At 42.7% G+C, this 20,519-nt stretch overlaps 1 protein-coding gene and 1 pseudogene across 1 annotated transcript in view; both read left to right on the top strand.

The window, feature by feature from the left end:
• Window positions 1-2,402: 2,402 nt before the first annotated feature.
• On the top strand, window positions 2,403-2,804 carry LOC118675752 (annotated as a pseudogene).
• Window positions 2,805-4,040: 1,236 nt separating this feature from the next.
• Window positions 4,041-20,519, top strand: part of LOC118677572 (nmrA-like family domain-containing protein 1) — a 43,709-nt gene continuing 27,230 nt past the window's right edge. Inside the window, exon 1 of the mRNA XM_036352756.1 lies at window positions 4,041-4,190. Coding sequence (XP_036208649.1) covers window positions 4,151-4,190 — 40 coding nt within the window. The 5' untranslated portion in view covers window positions 4,041-4,150. The remainder of the gene's footprint in view (window positions 4,191-20,519) is intronic.

Here is a 20,519-nt window from a genome sequence, read left to right as displayed (position 1 = left end):
CCATCCCCCTGTTGTCCATGTCCATTGGTTTGGCTTATATACATGTATACAAGTCCTTCGGTTGATCTCTTCCCCTTACCCCCGCCCTCCCCTACTTTCCTTCTGGGGATTGATAGCCTGATTGCTGTTTCTCAGTCTTTGGGTCTGTCCCTTTTCATCAGTCTATGTTGTTCTCTATAATCCACAAATGAGTGAGATCATGTGGTATTTATCTTTCTCTGACTGGCTTATTTCACTTAGCATAATGCTCTCCAGTTCCATCCATGCTGTTGCAAAAGGCAAGAGTTCCTTTTTTTTTACCGCAGCGTAGTATTCCATTGTGTATATGTACCACAGTTTTCTAATCCACTCATCTGCTGATGGGCACTTAGGCTGTTTCCAAATCTTAGCTATGGTGAATTGTGCTGCTATGAACATAGGGGTGCATATATCCTTTCTGATTGGCATTTCTGGTTTCTTGGGATATATTCCTAGTAGTGGGATCACTGGGTCAAATGGGAGTTCCATTTTTAGTCTTCTGAGGTAGCTCCATACTGTTCTCCACAGTGGCTGCACCAGTCTGCATTCCCACCAGCAGTGCAGAAGGGTTCCTTTTTCTCCACATCCTCTCCAACACTTGTTGTTTGTTGATTTGTTGATGATAGCCATTCTGACAGGTGTAAGATGATAACGCATTGTCGTTTTGATTTGCATCTCTCGTATAATTAGTGACTTTGAGCAGGTTTTCATATGTCTTTCGGCCTTCTGTATGTCCTCTTTCGAAAAGTGTCTATCTAGGTCCGTTGCCCATTTTTTTATTGGATTGTTTATCTTCCTTTTGTTAAGTTTCATGAGATCCCTGTAAATGTTGGAAATTAAACCCTTATCGGTGGTATCATTGGCAAATATGTTCTCCCATGTAGTGGGTCTTCTTGTTGTTTTGTTGATGGTTTCCTTTGCTGTGCAAAAGCTTTTTATTTTGATGTAGTCCCATTTGTTTATTTTCTCTTTAGTTTCCATTGCCCTAGGAGCATTATCAGAGAAGAAATTTCTTCGGCATATGTTTGTGATTTCGCTGCCTGTGGATTCCTCTAGTATTTTTATGGTTTCCCGTCTTACGTTTAAGTCTTTTATCCATTTTGAGTTTATTTTTGTGTATGGTGTGAGTTGGTGATCTAGTTTCATCCTTTTGCATGTATCTGTCCAATTTTCCCAACACCATTTATTAAAAAGACTGTCTTGACTCCATTGTATGCTCTTGCCTCCTTTGTCGAATATTAATTGGGCATAGTGGTTTGGGTTGATTTCTGGGGTCTCTATTCTATTCCATTGATCTATATGTCTGTTCTTGTGCCAGTACCAAGCTGTTTTAAGAACAGTGGCTTTGTAATACAGTTTGATATCTGGTCTTGAGATCCCACCTACTTTGTTCTTTCTCAGGATTGCTGCAGCTATTCGGGGTCTTTTTTTATTCCAGATGAATTTTTGGAACGTTCGTTCTAGATCTGTGAAATATGCTGTTGGTAATTTAATGGGGATTGCATTGAATCTATAAATTGCTTTGGGTAGTATGGACATTTTGATGATGTTGATTCTACCAATCCATGAACACGGTATATTCTTCCATCTGTTTATGTCTTCCTCTATCTCTTTTTTCAGTGTCCTGTAGTTTTCAGCATATAAATCTTTTACCTCCTTAGTTAAGTTTATTCCTAGGTATCTTAATTTTTTGGTGCAATGGTACATGGGATTTTTTTGTTTTGTTTTGTTTCTCTTTCTTTTGAGTTCATTACCGGTATACAAAAAAGCCATAGATTTCTGGGTGTTAATTTTGTATTCTGCTACATCACCTAATTCTGGGACCTCTTGGGGGATGTTGGAGAGCTGGTTTCGGCCCAATTCCCGTAGGCCAGGCCGAGGGCCCCCACTGGTGCACGAATCTGTTCACTGGGCCTCTAGTTTTATTACAATAACATTGAGAAATTGTTGGATACTTACCATGTTTCTACTTATCCTGGGAGGGATCAGCCTAGTGAAAAAAATGAAGTTTTTGGTTTCCTTCCAGTGCAAATATTTACAGGTTGGTACCTGTCCATTTTAGCTTTTCCTGTTTAGTCACTTCTTGTTTCTCCTATAGGTTATTTTTAAATAAATTTTCTAATGGAATATAAACAGAGAAAACTACAGATTTTAACTATACAGCTTGTGAGGATATGAAAGAAAAGGAACCCTCATGCACTGCTAGTGGGAATGCAGATTGGTGCAGCCACTGTGGAAAATAGTATGGAGTTTCCTCAAAAAAGTAAAAATGGAACTCCCATTTGACCCAGTAATCCCACTTCTAGGAATATATCCCAAGAAATCAGAAACACTAATAGGATCTTGGTGAGACAGCAGCAGAGCCTTGCTCTCCAAGTCTTGCAATGCTGCCCAAGGATGATAAGAAGAAGAAAGATGTTGGAAAGTCGGCCAAGAAAGAAAAACACCCCCATGAATAAGTTTGGGGGAAGGCCAAAAAGAAGAAGTCATTCAAAGGCTAAATTTGGGACAAGCTCAATAACCTAGTCTTGTTTGCCAAAGAAGCATATGACAAATTCTGTAAGGAAGTTCCCAACTATAAGTTTATAACCTCACCTGTTGTCTCAGAGAGACTGAAGATTTGCTGCTCCTTGGCCAGGACAGCCCTTCAAGAGCTCCTTAGTAAAGAACTTATTAAATTAGTTTCAAAGCACAGACCTCAAGTAATTTATACTAGAAACACCAAAGGTGGGGATGCCCCAGCTGTTGGAGAAATTTCTATAAGATTGAAAAGTAGGAAAAACTAATCTATGGTAATAGATATCAGAATAGTGGTTACTTTTGTGGATAGTGATTGGAAGGAGCTTAATTGGGGCGGGGAGGGGGGCTTCTGTAGGGGCTGCTGTAGGGCTGTAATGTTCTATTTTTTCTTTTTTTCTTTAATAAAGGTTTATTTTTCAAAATGTACAGCCAGTCAGACCTGTTGTTCATGCATCTTCTCCAACAGCTGGGCATCCCCACTTTTGGTGTTGCTGGTGTAAATTATTTGACCTCTGTGCTTTGAAACTAGTTTAATAAAGTCCTTTACTGAGGAGCTCCTGAAGGGCTGCCATGGGCAAGGAGCAGCGAATCTTCAGTTTTTCCGAGACAACAGCTGAGGCTACTGTGTTAAGGCTATTGCCTGTTGTACTTCGTTATTAATAATTATGTATAATAGGATATTGTAAAAATTAAGTTACAAAATTTTCACTAAAATGTTTCTTTTATATATAGGCTGGGCCACAAACGTATTCGTATTCAACACCCTAAGCCGGATGCCTAGGTGGCAACTTTTTTTTTAAAGTAAGCTTAAAAAATGTGCATGTCATAGTATTCTCAAAGTGTGAGAATAATAATGTCACATCATGCCTAGTCCTCTGACTCTACTACCAGCATATTGCATAAAATCAACTACTCATAGTCTATATATGTGTATGCATGTATGTGTGTATAATATTTTCTTTACAACCCGAAATCACACAATATATGCAGTTCTCTATTCTGTTGATGGTCTTTTCCTCATTGAATAACTCATGGGGTCTTCAGGCAACTGCAGTAGCATTTCTCATAAACTTTCCCTAACACCTCTAGTCTGGGTTTTGTGTCTTTCCTCCATAACCTATGTCCCCTCTGCCATTTCTCCCTACTGTACTTTTATAAAAAATTGATTTTCAGAGAGAGAAGAGAGAGAGGTCGATTTGTTGTTCTGTTTATTTATGTATTCATTGGTTGATTCTTGTATGTGTTCTGACCGGGGGTTGAACTGCAACCTTGGTGTATTGGAACGATGTTCTAACTAACTGAGCTACCTGGCCAGAGTTCTTTATTGTGTTTTTATTTACTAGTTTATCTCCCTTACAAGATCTGAATAAGCAGGACCTCTAGTTCAATGCTTAATATACCAAAGGCACTCAATACACATTTGCAGAACACATGAGTGAGTGAGTAAGCTAACTGGGATCAACCCAAAAACTACACAAATGAGGAGCTTAATAAGGGGTGTGGTAATCAGACTTGGCTTATAGCTCTCATGCTTGAAGAGGAACTATTATAACTGCTGTTGCTGCTTGAGGAAAGTTCAGCTACTCCACTGACTCCTTCTTTGTCCGGTAACATGACCAGCAAGAAGTTAATTGCAGTGTTTGGAGCAATAGGTAAAAAGCTTACTTTTAAAGTGCATGCTGACTGCTTACTTTCCTGTCTTCTTGTTTTTAAAGTCAGAGCTTGCCAGTGTGGGTAAATTTCCTGCCTTTGGAGGAAATTAAGAAAAGTTTCTTACTGCTTGGATTTCTGATGTGGTAAAGGGGCTGGTGATTTTATTTTGTCAGAAATGATCTCAGCAGGACAAGGACAACTGACATATTCTCTATTTCTCAGTCATGTGCTGACTTGGTATGTTTCATTTCAATATAAGCTATCCTCTGGAGACTTTTCTCCCTTCACTTCCTGACAAGTGAAAGAAGCAAGTGTGGGTCTGTAGGGCATATCTAGGTGCCTAACCAATACCCCAGCCATTCTGAAAGGATGGAGGGGGTGGGGGTTAGGCAATGTGCTGAGTGACATTTCTGGGTCAGCTGCCTCAGCTTTTTAACTGCCCTCCCTGATTTCAATCTTATTTCTTCTGTTCTTTACATCCAGAGCCATCTTTGCAAAATGTTGATCAAATCAGGACACACCCATTTAATCTGTTCTCATTTCAGCCTCCTGATGATCCATTTGAAACTATCAGATCATGACATGCCTCTGCTCAAAACCCTCCAACAACTGCCTCCTCCCTCCCCCATCTCACTCCAAGTAAAATGCAAAGTCCAGCTAATGGGCCCCCATCTTTTACCCTCCCCTTTACTTGCTCAGGTGTTCCTCAAGTACACTCCCACCTTAAGTCCTTTGCATTGGCCGCCCCCTCAGCCTCCAGCTCCCTACACTGCTTTCTCCCTCCTGTCACCCAAGCCTCTGCTCAGATGTTGCCCTTTCCATGAGCACTTTCCAGATCTCCATATTTAAAATTGCAACTCCACTCCCCCTTACTGTTATCTGGCTGCCCTTCCTGCTTGGTTTCCTCCTTTACTGCTTGCCTTTCCACAGGAGAAGATAAGCTCTATGAGCAAAGGAATTTCGTCTGAAAAGAGGAAAGGACTAAAGCAGGGAGAAGAGAGAAATAAATTTGCAAAAACCAACAGCCAGTTATGACATTGACTTTAGAAGGAGTTCTTACCTTTTTTTAAAAAAATATATTTTATTGATTTTTTACAGACAGGAAGGGAGAGAGATAGAGAGTTGGAAACATCGATCAGCTGCCTCCTGCACATCTTCTACTGGGGATGTGCCCGCAACCAAGGTACATGCCCTTGACCGGAATCGAACCTGGGACCTTTCAGTCCACAGGCCAACGCTCTATCCACTAAGCCAAACTGGTTTTGGCAGGAGTTCTTACCTTTTGAGACAGCATGGATGGACCTGGAGATTATGATACTAAGTGAAATAAACCAGTCAGAGGAAGACAAACATCATATAACCTCACTTATATTTGGAATCTAATGAACAAAATAAACTGACAAACAAAATAAAAACAGAAGCATGGTTACATGGAACAACTAACAGCTGCAAGAGGGAAGGGAGGTGAGGGGACTGGATGAAAGGAGGTGAAGGGATTAGTCCAAAAACATATATACATAACACATAGACACAGAAAACAGTGGGAAAGGGTGTTTGGGATAGGTGGAGGTGGGCAAAGGGGGCGGGTAATGGAAATAGAGACTTTGCTTTGTGTGATGGGCACACTATGCAGTGTGCAGATGTTTTGTTGAGTTGTATACTTGAAACTGTTATAGCATAATCATAAGCTAGGAAAATTCCAGGACAAGCAGAATAGGAAAACTAAGATAGTTAAACCACAGTTTGAGCCAAAGTAGCCCAGCCTAGGCTCTCCTGTTGCTTTTTCTATGCCCATCTTTGTTTCACCCTCATAAGTATATTTATGCTGTGGTCAATAAATTCTTGCTTGCTTTTCTACCCTGTGTCTCTTCATTGAAATCTTTCCTTCAACAAGACAAGAACTGAGTGTTAGGTCCGTGCCAAGAGATGAGGATTTAAGAAATAATTCATATGTTGAAGCCCTAGTTTCTAATATCTCTGAATATGACTGTTATGCCCAGATTTCAAGATCTCCAACAGACCACGCGAGGGAGCCAGCCATGTCCGATGCAAAAGCAAAGAGTCCTTTATTTGAACTAGTTTGGCTCCCCGACCACACTCACCGATGCAACGGTAAGCCCAGTGGCCGAGAGAAACCTAGCCCGATGGGAAGAGGAGTTTTATAGGGGGGTGGAGTAAGGGCAGGAGAGGGGACTGTGGGCCCCGCCGATTGTCCAGGCGCAAGTCGGTGTCTCGTTACACAGGTTGTGGTCATATTAATGGCGTGCACTTCCCTTGATTATCATTGGTTAGTCCAGAGAAATCCTGGGTGTGGCTAGCAGAGGCTTGGGCTTCCGGGAAGAAGCCTTGCCGAGCACATGGCTCTGCCCAAAAATGGAGGACCCAGGGTAAGATGGAGGGCATAGTCCTCACCCTTTCATTCCCCCCTTTGTCTTGGAACTTCTGGCTCAATCATGAGACGGACTGCATTTCTATTCCACTGTTGCTAGAGGCCCATACTGGGCACACAGAACTATCAACTGAACTATCCCTCTACGCTTAACAAATGGTCTGGTGGAAGGGAAAGAAACCATTTTAGATTTAACAACTTCTATTGAAATAGGATTTTTCTTCTTAAAATTCCTCCATGGCTATCAAAAAGCCAAATCAAGATTGATTTATCTACTGTCCTGATGTTTGCATAAACACAACAAGAATGGTAACTGGCTACCTTTGCTGGAATTTCATGGTTGAACCTTAATGTGCCCCGTAGGGCCAGGAAGCCAAGCCATCCAGCTGCCATCAAGCCTGCCTGCAGTATCTGCTGAGTTAGGTGAGTCCCTCACCTGTAGCAATTCCACCTGAGCCCATGCTCCAGGCTTTAAGGCCCATCTCAGTAGCCCTCTTACTCGTTGCGGCCCAGAGTGTGTGGGGGTTCCTCAGGGATGCAGTGGCATCTTTACTGCTCCCCTTCTACTCTTACCAACTGCCAGTGATGGTAGGGCATCGGCCTGACGCTCCAGTGCCAGCCATCTTCAGGGCTCCCAAGCAGGATACCAGGCTTTCTTCGTGGCATTCTTACTGGCTTCAAGTCTTTAGAGCTCAGACAGGGCTCTTTAAAACATGATACTCCAGTCAAAGTTTTCTGTTAATAAAACCACTATTAGGAACCAGTCTTATTGAATCTATGCAAAGAAATGTATTTCCATGACTTATTTAGCATTGCCAGATTTTGGAGGAATTACATAAGGAGAAAAACATACTGATCTACTCTAAGATTTTCTGACTTTCCTTGCTAATTCCTTTTCATGGATTTAAAACAAAACAGTAACTGTTGGCATAAAACCTTCTTTCTATGCATAACCATGCCTCAGACCGTCTATTCTAAACAGGCTTTTTCCAGATTTACTGCCCCTGACATGGGCATGGTGACTCAGGCCTGCAAGACAGTATTACAGGCTGCCAACTGTTAGCTGTCTCTCAACAGAGACCAAAACCTGATGGGCACCTTTCCCTGCCCAGTTGGGCACCTGCCCTCTTGGCAGCTAGACACCCTTTACTTTCGGGGGTCAGCCCACACAACTCCCTTCCAGGACAGCCAACATACATTCAAACCTGCAAAAGAATCAAAGGTTAATATCATCATGGCCGCTTTAGGCAGCCAAATCTTCTGCTACTAAACATGTGATCCTATAAATTGTCCTTGTCTCTTTGGAGCCAGGTCCATGAAGATGCAGGCATCATCTAAGTCTATTACACAGTATTGTGGGGGCTCCTGGTGACAGGAGTGATCGCGAGCAATGTTACCAGCATCAGGCAGGTCTTGAGCTTGAGCAGGTTGCTTTGATTGCACGGATGGGACCGCTGACCGGATGTGAGTGTAATGGACCCAGGTCGCGACCCCGTCTACCTTGAGAGCAGTGGGGGTTGTCAGCACCACAGTGTAGGGACCCTTCCAATGTGGCTCTAGGGTCTCCCGGCGGTGCCTTCTGACGTAGACCCAATCTCCTGGTCTGTGCTGATGAGGAGTTGAGGTTGGGCCGGTCTCAGTCTCGTAGATGGCATGGAGGCGCGGCCAAATGTCCTCGTGCTCCCTCTGGAGCCCTCTCAAAGGAAAGAGATTGTTAAAGAAAAGCCACCCAGTCCCCGCCAGTCTCCGAGTCAGATTCCTCCTCTCTTGGAGAACTTCAAAGTCCTGATGGCTTCTAGGTAACCCTGTTTATTAGTTACAGTGCTCTGATTTCTTGCCTTTCTACCAGTTCCCTTTGTGGCAGAGCAGCAACCAGGCCTCTTTCAAGGGAGTGCGCTAGAAGGGGGTATCAGCCCCTCCTTTGCTAGCAGCAACAGGTACCAAACACTTTCAGTACATTTGACCAGCTTCATTCCCGCCCACCTTTACAGATTCTAAGGCCCATTGTCTTCCTTTAACCAGCAAGCCAAATGACACTGGCCTGTATTATTTAATTCAGCACAGGCAGGGGGAAGGGCCCATGAAATCTTTGCCCTGAGGAACTGTAAGCCCCACCCTTAAATGTCCCAATCAGACTAGAAAAGCCACAAATACCTTTTAAATCTACCCCAGAATTCCAAAATCCCAACCCAGCACAGAATATCACATAGCAAATCAAAGTTCCCAGCAAACAAACAGACAGATGTTTACTAGTTAGGCAGGCCGATTCCACCTCTGACAGAGAGCAAGTGCTCTTGGGGAAAGATCCCAGTGGCCACTCAGGGCGCTTTGCTATCAGTCAGAGCACTCAGCCTTAAAGAAATCAAGCGTGTGCCTTTTTTCCCACAGACTTCCACACTTACATGAACAAATAATTATACCCAAGTAGACATACAAACATCAAATAAATATTTACACTTACACCCTTTCAGTGAACAAGTACCTTTACAGTCTTGGTATCTTGAGCAGATAACAGGAACTCCGCCCAAGTCCCCTGATGGGGGCCTGACAGGAACAGATGTGGGGGCCTCCCTTTCCCACATCCCAGGACAGGATTCTTGACCTATGTCTCATCCAGATAGAAACGGTACTCATATTGAACAAGGAAATCAAGACTAAATAGACACGATAACTAGATACATTCCCCATTAAGAATTTTGAGGTGCATGCCACATTTATATCACAAAATACCAACAAATCAGTTTCAGTTGTGTCGAGATACAGAACAAGTCCCTGAACAGAGGCAGTAGAAAACTGCCTAGGAATGCTTCTTTTCTACCTTTTTAAAAGATAGGCCAGATTCAAACCCTTAGCCAGTCCGAGTTTTGATTTCCCTCCGGAAGTCCCAGAGACGGTGAATCCATCTAAAATCCATTCCTCCAGATACAGGACAAGTCCCTTAGAGATCCTTGATAATCTACATCAGTAATCCATTCACACAATCTCCCAAAAGTTAAAGAGGAAGGAAAGAACCATTCAATGTCCTTCAAGAGGATTTCGGCGAAACAACAAAATCGACAGATTAAACACATTGGAAAACCAAGGCCAGAAGTACCCTCTGATGTTTCAGGGGTACCAAGGAAGGAGAAGTTAGGCCACTTCCAGCCCTTCTCACAATCCACCATCAGTGACCAGTCCCAGCTCACTGGTCTACCATCCATTTAACATTTCTTTTTCCTCCCATCACACCAAGGCCATGCTTTCCAGGTAGCTAGAACTCTTAGCCTTAATTTTTAGGTGATTAGCAATACATTCAAAATTTTTTAAGAGACACAGAAATTTAAACAACAAAGATACATATTTAAGCAATAAAGACAGATCAATTTACAGAAGCAGAGACAGCATGCAATCTAAACCACAGCTGTGGGTAAACACATTATCTAGAACCTAGGTTAAACTTAGGCATATCCTGGGTCTCCTGAACACTGAATTGGCAAGTTAACTGGAGCCCTTCAACCCTGGGACAGCTGCGCTGTCCCTCCCAGGCAAAGGAAAAATGTGCCCTTTAAGATCAGTATGAAACCACAGTTTCTACTGAAATAATTGTACTTTAGAAATTGGATTACTGCTATCAGATCCTTTTAAAGACTTTGACATAACCTTTAATTGCCCTTAGTTTAAGGAAAGCAGGGTTTTCTATATTTAAGAGATTAGCTTAAAAATAAATCCGAGAGGCAAGCACACTTCCTGCCCCATCCACATTTCTATAGCAAAACTCTGCCTTAAAGTTCCACCCCTGACTAAATCAGAGGGAGGGGCCTTTGCTGTTTAAACTGGTCCTTGCATCAAAAATCTTCAGTTGAGATCACAAAATCAATCCTCCCTTCTCAATCAGACCAATAAGCAAAGGCATTTAGTTATTATAATTACAGAACTTTTCCCAATTCAATCCAAACCTTAAACTTTTAGCTGGCAAGTCAAGTATTCAGCATTTCTTAATCAGTAACATTTTTAAGAATAAACTTCAAAAATGCAAGACATTTTAGCATTTGTTCAATTTAGCAAACTCCTAAAGCCTTGGGCTGCCTTTGACTGGAAACAGGTAACCATTAAAATGCAAATTAGTTACATTCTTTCTCCCAAGGATGAGAAACTGGGAAGCAAACCAGTCTCCAGAAGTTGCCACTGGCGGGAAATTTCCGCCCACCTGCTTGTTCTGTTGGGGGAAGGGAGGCTAGCCCTTTCTCCATTAAGAAAAGCTTTCTTAATTAACAAAGGACCAGTTTTTGTTTGTCCCCCCCCCTTTGGAAAATCTGTTCTTTATTATGGAAATGCCAATCCTGCTGCTAGAATTTAGCTAGCATCTTTTTTCCCTGGGTGAATGATTAGTCTTGGGATTCATCCTGCACATTTTAAAGGAGATTCCAGCTCAAAACTCTATCCAAAATCGGATGGTGTGCACATTAGTTTTAAGCCAGCTGTTCTCCTTACATATGCATAGAAATCCCAGACGCATTTACTTGGGGAGGGGGTGACCTGTTTTCACAGATCTTCACTCAGACGGCCGCCCGACCGCCACACAAAGGAGGGGAGAGGGCAGTCCCCCTCCCTCCACACTCGCACACTTTCACCAGACATTCATTCAGAGTTTAAACAATAACAACTTCCCAACTCTTGAGGGAGCTCTAAAGCCTCCCCCAATATCCTTGAAATGATCAATCACAATACCCAAAGGTGCAGTCTGAGTCCATCCCATAACGTCCGTCCAGTACAAACACAGAAAACTAAACAGGGCCCGAAAATACAGCCTTCCAACTCCATGGAAGCCAAGCCCGAAAGCTAGACGATGGCCTTACGCCAAACCGGCGGGAGTGACCCGCCTCGTCTCAAATCCGCTAGGGGAAACTACATCCCTCGTGAGGGGCATATCCATTCCTCGTGAGGGGCATATCCATCCCTCCTGGGGAGCGGAACGTCTTCCAATTCTCCCCCGCCTGTGGTCCTTCATGATGCGTCCACCTAGACCCCTCAGGCACTTACAGATTCCAGAAAAGAGCTCTCACAGAACAGAACACACAATGACACAGGCACCTACCGTGGTCAGTCAGACTCTTCGGATCGGGGGTCCCTCAATGATCTTGGGAATCCTGGACGAGCCCCCAAATGTTATGCCCAGATTTCAAGATCCCTAACAGACCACATGAGGGAGCCAGCCGTGTCCGATGCAAAAGCAAAGAGTCCTTTATTCGAACTAGTTCGGCTCCCCGACCACACTCACCGATGCAACGGTAAGCCCAGTGGCCGAGAGAAACCTAGCCCGATGGGAAGAGGAGTTTTATAGGGGGGTGGAGTAAGGGCAGGAGAGGGGACTGTGGGCCCCGCCGATTGGCCAGGCGCAAGTCGGTGTCTCGTTACACAGGTTGTGGTCATATTAATGGCGTGCACTTCCCTTGATTATCATTGGTTAGTCCAGAGAAATCCTGGGTGTGGCTAGCAGAGGCTTGGGCTTCCGGGAAGAAGCCTTGCCGAGCACATGGCTCTGCACAAAAATGGAGGACCCAGGGTAAGATGGAGGGCGTAGTCCTCGTCCTTTCATGACTATATTTGCAGGTAGGGCCTTTGCTGAGGCAATTATATTAAAGTGAGGCCATGAAAGTGGCCCCTAATCCCGACTGATGTCCTTTTAAGAAGAGGGAATTTTGACACGCAGAGAAGCAGGAGGGGCTAGAGTGCACAAAGGAAAGACCATATGAGGACACAGTCAGAAGGCTCTTCATCTGAAAACCAAAGGGAGAGATCTCAGGAGAAACCAATGTAGCAACACCTTGATCTTGGGCTTCTAGCCACAGAACTATGAGAAAATACATTTCAGTTGTTTAAGCCACAATCTGTGGAATTTTTTTTATGGCCGGCTTAGCAAACTAACATAGCCAACAAATATTTTTTATTGAATTTTTATTTTTATAGATGTATATATAATAGTTTTAAAAGTCTAATAGTCCTTGTCTGGCTTTGGTCAGAAATCGAAGGCAGCTTTCTCTCCGAGGTTTGCAGCGGTTGCTGGGACTCTGAGAGGCAGAGCCCCTGGGGATGGGACTGACCCGCCCTGTAGATCCCCCTGGTACCCGCCCTGCCCAAGCCCTGCACAGAGGCATTTGCTGGATAGCCCCAGGCAAAGGCTAGATTAGCACCTCCCTAGAGGACAGACGTTCTCTCACTGCAGACACAGCTGATTCTCACAGCCAGTTGGCCTGGAGGTCAAATCCCACCCAGTATTACATACAACAGTCAACGCTAACTACAACAAGACTGCGCACAAAGACCACAAGGGGGTGCACCAAGAAAGCATAAAAAATTCGGAGACAAAGAAACATGACAGAAATGAAAGATATAGAGCTCAAAACCGCAATTTTAAGGTCTTTCAATAATTTTCTAAAAACTGCAGATAAACTTAATGAGATCTACAAGAAAACTAATGAGACCCTCGATGTTGTGATAAAGAACCAACTAGAAATTAAGCATACACTGACTGAAATAAAGAATATTATTCAGACACCCAACAGCAGACCAGAGGAGCGCAAGAATCAAGTCAAAGATTTGAAATGTGAAGAAGCAAAAAACACCCAACCGGAAAAGCAAAATGAAAAAAGAATCCGAAAATATGAAGATAGTGTAAGGAGCCTCTGGGACAGCTTCAAGCGTACCAACATCCGAATTATAGGGGTGCCAGAAGATGAGAGAGAGCAAGATATTGAAAACCTATTTGAAGAAATAATGACAGAAAACTTCCCCCACCTGGTGAAAGAAATAGACTTACAGGTCCAGGAAGAGCAGAGAACCCCAAACAAAAGGAATCCAAAGAGGACCACACCAAGACACATCATAATTAAAATGCCAAGAGCAAAAGACAAAGAGAGACTCTTAAAAGCAGCAAGAGAAAGAAACTCAGTTACCTACAAGGGAATACCCATATGACTGTCAGCTGATTTCTCAACAGAAACTTTGCAGGCCAGAAGGGAATGGCAAGAAATATTCAAAGTGATGAATACCAAGAACCTACAACCAAGATTACTTTATCCAGCAAAGCTATCATTCAGAATTGAAGGTCAGATAAAGAGCTTCACAGATAAGAAAAAGCTAAAGGAGTTCATCACCGCCAAACCAGCATTATATGAGATGCTGAAAGGTATCCTTTAAGAAGAGAAAGAAGAAGAAAAAGGTAAAGATACAAATTATGAACAACAAATATGCATCTATCAACAAGTGAATCTAAGAATCAAGTGAATAAATAATCTGATGTACAGAATGAACTGGTGATTATAATAGAATCAGGGACATAGAAAGGGAATGGACTGACTATTCTTTGGGGGGGAAGGGGTGTGGGAGATGCGGGAAGAGACTGGACAAAAATCGTGCACCTATGGATGAGGACAGTGGGTGGGGAGTGAGGGCGGAGGGTGGGGAGGGAACTGGGAGGAGGGGAGTTATGGGGGAAAAAAGAGGAACAAATGTAATAATCTGAACAATAAAGATTTAATTAAAAAAGTCTAATAGTCCTACAAGCCTTATAAAGAAATCCAGCAGACTCTGCTCTATCCCTTTCCACATTTTTTTTTAAAATTTGTGAATGTTTTTTATTTAATATTAGAAAAATTTCCTAATGTCTTTCTCTATTATTTGAAAACATGATTTTTTTTAAATTTTAATTAAATCTTTATTGTTCAGATTATTACATTTGTTCCTCTTTTTCACCCCCCATAACTCCCCTCCTCCCAGTTCCCACCCCACCCTCCGCCCTCACTCCCCACCCACTGTCCTCATCCATAGGTGCACGATTTTTGTCCAGTCTCTTCCCGCATCCCCCACACCCCTTTCCCCCCCCAAGAATAGTCAGTCCATTCCCTTTCTATGTCCCTGATTCTATTATAATCACCGGTTCATTCTGTTCATCAGATTATTTATTCACTTGATTCTTAGATTCACTTGTTGATAGATGCATATTTGTTGTTCATAATTTGTATCTTTACCTTTTTCTTCCTCTTCCTCTTCTTAAAGGATACCTTTCAGCATTTCATATAATCCTGGTTTGGTGGTGATGAATTCCTTTAGCTTTTCCTTATCTGTGAAGCTCTTTATCTGACCTTCAATTCTGAATGATAGCTTTGCTGGATAAAGTAATCTTGGTTGTAGGTTCTTGGTATTCATCACTTTGAATATTTCTTGCCACTCCCTTCTGGCCTGCAAAGTTTCTGTTGAGAAATCAGCTGACAGTCGTATGGGTATTCCCTTGTAGGTAACTGAGTTTCTTTCTCTTGCTGTTTTTAAGATTCTCTCTTTATCTTTTGCTCTTGGCATTTTAATTATGATGTGTCTTGGTGTGGTCCTCTTTGGATTCCTTTTGTTTGGGGTTCTCCGCGCTTCTTGGACCTGTAAGTCCATTTCTTTCACCAGGTGGGGGAAGTTTTCTGTCATTATTTCTTCAAATAGGTTTTCAATATCTTGCTCTCTCTCATCTTCTGGCACCCCTATAATTCTGATGTTGGTATGCTTGAAGCTGTCCCAGAGGCTCCTTACACTATTCTCGCATTTTCGGATTCTTTTTTCATTTTGCTTTTCCGGTTGGGTGTTTTTTGCTTCCTCGCATTTCAAATCATTGACTTGATTCTTGTGCTCCTCTGGTCTGCTGTCGGGAGTCTGTATAATATTCTTTATTTCAGTCAGTGTATGCTTAATTTCTAGTTGGTTCCCCAATATAACATCGAGGGTCTCATTAGTTTTCTTGTAGATCTCATTAAGTTTATCGGCGGCTTCTAAACAGTTCTTGAGAGACCTTAAAAGTGTGGTTCTGAACTCTATATCTTCCATTGACAATTTTGTCCTGTTTCTTTGTCTCCGCATTTTGTTATGCTTCCTTGGTGCACCCCCTAGTGGTCTTTGTTCGCAGTCTTATAGTTAAACCTTGTTGTAGCTAATACCAGGGAGGGTTTGACCTCCAGGCTAATTGGCTATGAGAATCAGCTGTGTCAGCAGTGAGAGACCTTCTGTCCTCTAGGGAGGTGCTAATCTGGCGTTTGTCTGAGGCTATCCGGCAAATGCCTCTATGCAGGGCTTGGGCGGGGCGGGTCGAACAGGATCAACAGGGTGGGCCGGAGAGAGCAGTTATGGCGGCTCTCAGTCCTGTCCCCAGGGGCTCTGCCTCTCTGAGTCCCAGCACCCGCTGCAAAGCTCAGAGAGAAAGCTGCACTCGCTCTGACCGAAGCCAGACAGTCCCGCTTCTCCCATTTGAGTCTGGGTCCCTAGAGACTCGCCCGTATCTGGAGCTCAGAGTCTGCGACTCCCTCCGGATTGAAAACGCCAACCGAGCCCTCCGCTGCCAGCCCGCTCCGCACACTCCGCACCTCAGAATTTGACTTCAGCACGGCGCCTCCTCTGCGTGTCCGTATGCGTTTCTCTTTCCTCCTAGTTGTAGGACTTCCACTCAGCCAGCATTCCTGTGGTTCTTGGTGATGTCCGTTCTGTCTTTTAGTTTCACTTTTGAAGTAGTTGTTCAGAGCAGCAAACTCCAGCGTTAACCTATGCCGCCATCTTTGTTCTCCGAAAACATGATCCCCTTTCCACATTTAACTCTTCTGTTTCTATTGGTATTAGTCTCCATATTTCTAAATAATGCGATAATGAGCTATTTCTTGATTTTTCTATGTTAGATAATATTTATTAGCTCTCCTATATCATTAGTCCCAAATACATATTTCCTTTTTGCTCATATTCCCTGTATAGTTTAAAACAATCTGTATATGAATGAAGGACTAATATGGACTTTTATAGTGACTATGTCATTATTGCTAATACTTGAGCCATGTACTGTGCACTTTCTTGTTTTCCCTGAAATTAGTAATTGTCTTAATTTTTTTTTATTTTCTACCTATCACTCATCTTTTTTTCTAATCTCCCTGTAAAACTGGATGATTTATCTCAAAATGAGGAAACACATCAATTAATCTCTTAGTTCTGTTTTTTTGCCTCTCCATGGAGACCTCCTTCCTGGAATGCTACCTTTTTTTTTTCTTTCAAGCTTCCTAGGATTTCCTTCCCCATTATTCTAATAATTCTCTTTGCCTTTTTCCTGGGTTTGTTTTCTATTTCCTGGGTTCTTCTTCCTTGCTTTATTTTGTCATTTTGCTGGAGCACACCCTCCAGTGGCTTACAGAAAACATGTACATAAGCATTACATTTCTGAGACCTTGAGTGTCTGGAAATGTCTTTATGTAGAATGTTTAGAACCAATTGATCATTTGGTTAGGTGTAAAATTCTAGACAGAAGTTAATTTCCCTTCTACATGACATTACTCCATTGCTTCCAATGTTATAAGGAAATCTGGTGCTATTTTTATCCCCCACTTTGAAGTGGCTACACTTCTGCCAAAGTTTTCAAAATATTTTTATCCCCAGTGTTTTGAAATTTCACAATTATGTAAATAATGTTAGACTTAATTTATTCATTGTGCTGGGCACTCAGTGGCCCCTTAATCTGGAAACTCATTCGATATCCTTGAACTCTGCGAAATTATATTCTTTGATAATTCCATATGTCCATTTCCTTTGGTCTCTAATTCTGGAATTCCCCTGGCTTGGTCCTCTATTTTCTCCTTCCCATTTTCCATTTCTTTTTAATTTTGAGAGATTTCTCTGACTTTTTCGATTGAAAACTTATTTCTGCTATAATATTTTAAGTATTGAGAACTTCATCTTCTCTTCTGAATGCTCTCTCTCCTGCCTCCCCTCCCTTTTTATTGGTGCAGTATGCAGATGTAGTGTTCTGAATGCAAAATCTTCTCCAATCTCTGAAGACATTAATGCTTTAACATTTTCTTCAGTACACCACATTCTTTTTTAAAAAATTTAAATCTTTATTGTTCAGATTATTACAGTTGTTCCTCTTTTCCCCCCCATAGCTCCCCTCCACCAGTTTCCCACCCCACCCTCTGCCTTCACCCCCCTCCCCCGTCCTCATCCATAGGTGCATGATTTTTGTTCAGTCTCTTCCTGCATCCTCCACACCCCTTTCCCCCCCAAGAATAGTCAGTCCACTCCATTTCTATGCCCCTGATTCTATTATAATCACCAGTTCATTCTGTTCATCAGATTATTTATTCACTTGATTTTGAGATTTACTTGATGATAGATGTGTATTTGTTGTTCATAGTTTGTATCTTTACCATTTTCTTCTTCTTCCTCTTCTTAAAGGATACCTTTCAGCATCTCATATAATACTGGTTTAGTGGTGATGAACTCCTTTAGCTTTTTCTTATCTGTGAAGCTCTTTATCTGACTTTCAACTCTGAATGATAGCTTTGCTGGATAAAGTAATCTTGGTTGTAGGTTCTTGGTACTCATCACTTTGAATATTTCTTGCCATTCCCTTCTGGCCTGCAAAGTTTCTGTTGAGAAATCAGCTGACAGTCATATGGGTATTCCCTTGTAGGTAACTGAGTTTCTTTCTCTTGCTGCTTTTAAGAGTCTCTCTTTGTCTTTTGCTCTTGGCATTTTAATTATGATGTGTCTTGGTGTGGTCCTCTTTGGATTCCTTTTGTTTGGGGTTCTCTGCTCTTCCTGGACCTGTAAGTCTATTTCTTTCACCAGGTGGGGGAAGTTTTCTGTCATTATTTCTTCAAATAGGTTTTCAATATCTTGCTCTCTCTCATCTTCTGGCACCCCTATAATTCGGATGTTGGTACGCTTGAAGCTGTCCCAGAGGCTCCTTATACTATCTTCATATTTTTGGATTCTTTTTTCATTTTGCTTTTCTGGTTGGGTGTTTTTTGCTTCTTTGTATTTCAAATCTTTGACTTGATTCTTGCGATCCTTTAGTCTGCTGTTGGGTGTCTGAATAATATTCTTTATTTCAGTCAGTGTATGCTTAATTTCTAGTTGGTTCTTTATCACAACATCAAGGGTCTCATTAGATTTCTTGTAGATCTCATTAAGTTTATCAGCAGTTTCTAGAAAATTCTTGAAAAACCTTAAAAGTGTGGATTTGAACTCTATATCCAGTAGTTTGCTTTCCTCCATTTCTGTCATTTGTGTCCTGTTTCTTTGTCTCCACATTTTTTCATGCTTCGCTGTGTCGATAGAGTGGCTTTCTGTGCTAGGTGTCCTATAGGGCCCAGTGGCTCAGCCTCTCCAATTACCTGAGATAGACACTCTTCGTGCACCCCCTTTTGGTCTTTGTGCACAGTCTTGTTGTAGTTAAGCCTTGATTGTTGTGGGTAACTCTGGGAGGGTTTGAGCTCCAGGCCAATTGGCTGTGAGAATCAGCTGTGTCTGCAGTGGGAGAACTTCTGTGCTGGAGACACCCCTTTGGGGCAAGACTTGGTTCAATGGGGCTTTGGTGCTCACTGAGTCTGCCCCCTGAGTGTGTCTTCATGAATCCGAGGAGCTGCAATCTGGATGGTCCCACTCCACCACCAGTCACACTGGCTCCTGGATCTCTAAGGAGGTGCTAATCTAGCCTCTGCCTGAGGCTATCCAGCAGGAGCCAGCTGTGACATAATGCAAGTTGCCCTGGGGCCTTGGGCCAGCTGCAGTTTGTTAGGTAATTATCAGATTGCAAAGGGCCAGGCCTTTCATATGCAAAAGCCTTTGTGGCTTGGGCGGGGCAGGGTCCCAGGGGATCAACAGGGTGGAGCAGGCAGTTATGGTTGCTCTCAGTTCTGCCCTCAGAGGCCCTGCTTCTCAGTGTCCCAGCAATCGCTGCAAGCACCCCGAGAGAAAGCTGCCCTCAAGTTCCAACCGATGCCTGACAGCCCAGTTTCCACCGTATGAGTCTGGGTCCACAGAGAGTCACCTGGAACTGGAGCTCAGAGCTTGAGACTCCCTCCCCATTGACAAAGACAACCCTGTCCTCAGCCGCCAACCCTCTCCACATGCGCCTCTGTACCTCTGTATTTTACTTCCGCACCGCACCTCACCTGAGTCTCAGTATGCTTTTCTCTTTCCTTCTAGTTGTAGAATTTCCACTCAGCCAGCCTTCCTTGGTTCTGGATTATGTCCCTTCCTTCTTTTAGTTGTATTCTTGAAGTGGTTGTGTGAGGCAGCAATCTCTGGTGTTTACCCTATGCCGCCATCTTGGTTTCTCAGGGCCTTGTCCGTGTTGTTTCTGCTTAACTTTATCAATTTGTTTATTTTGGTTTTGCTGGAGGCTTTCTTCAAACATCTGGTGACTGGCTGTATGTTCATATTTACTACTAGATCACTAAACTTCAACCGAAGCTCCTTGTGCAAAAGCAGAACTCATTGACAGCAGAACCTATAGGGTTATTGGTGGTGCATCAGTTGGGGTTTCACATGAAACAAATGCCACAATCTTTCAGAGAAGCCAAGGAAAAAATAAAGTTTGAAAGGGAAGGTTGAAAGGGAAGAGACCAATCATGAATAAGTAAGCAATAAGAGAAAGGAGCAAAGGGAAGGAGAGATGACCAAAACCCAGGGAGAGTACCAACATGGAGATAGCCACCTTTCTTCCTGTTCTTGGATTTCCTGCTGCTGATGCCTCTTGTTGGCCAGACCAAAACTGAGAGCATGAAGAGAGCCCATTGATGGAGTCCAATACAAGTCAAACTCCTAGGGCACTAAGCAGGGTGTGGAAGGTGAAGGTAGTTTTAAAGGCGCGAAAAACATATTCAGGACAGATATACAACCAATTTGATAGAGAATCCCAAATGTTAGTAACCCAGCACAGTACCGGGCATATATGACAGAGTATTCAGTAAATATTTGTAGAGTACATAAATTAGGCAAGTAATGATAATATAATCAATGACTTTGAATGCCATAAAAAAGAAATTTATGCAAGTTTTCAACTTAAAAATAAAATAGGAAGCTCTTTTGAAAAGAAAATTTTGTGAAGACCTCAAAATAAAATCTATAACCAGATAAAAATAGTTTTTCCCAGCTGAATCTG

Source organism: Myotis myotis, unplaced genomic scaffold, assembly GCF_014108235.1.
Source record: "Myotis myotis isolate mMyoMyo1 unplaced genomic scaffold, mMyoMyo1.p scaffold_m19_p_2, whole genome shotgun sequence".
Classification (NCBI taxonomy): Eukaryota; Metazoa; Chordata; class Mammalia; order Chiroptera; family Vespertilionidae; genus Myotis; species Myotis myotis.
The sequence above is the reverse complement of the archived record's forward strand: the minus strand, read 5'-3'. Positions and strand labels throughout refer to the sequence as shown.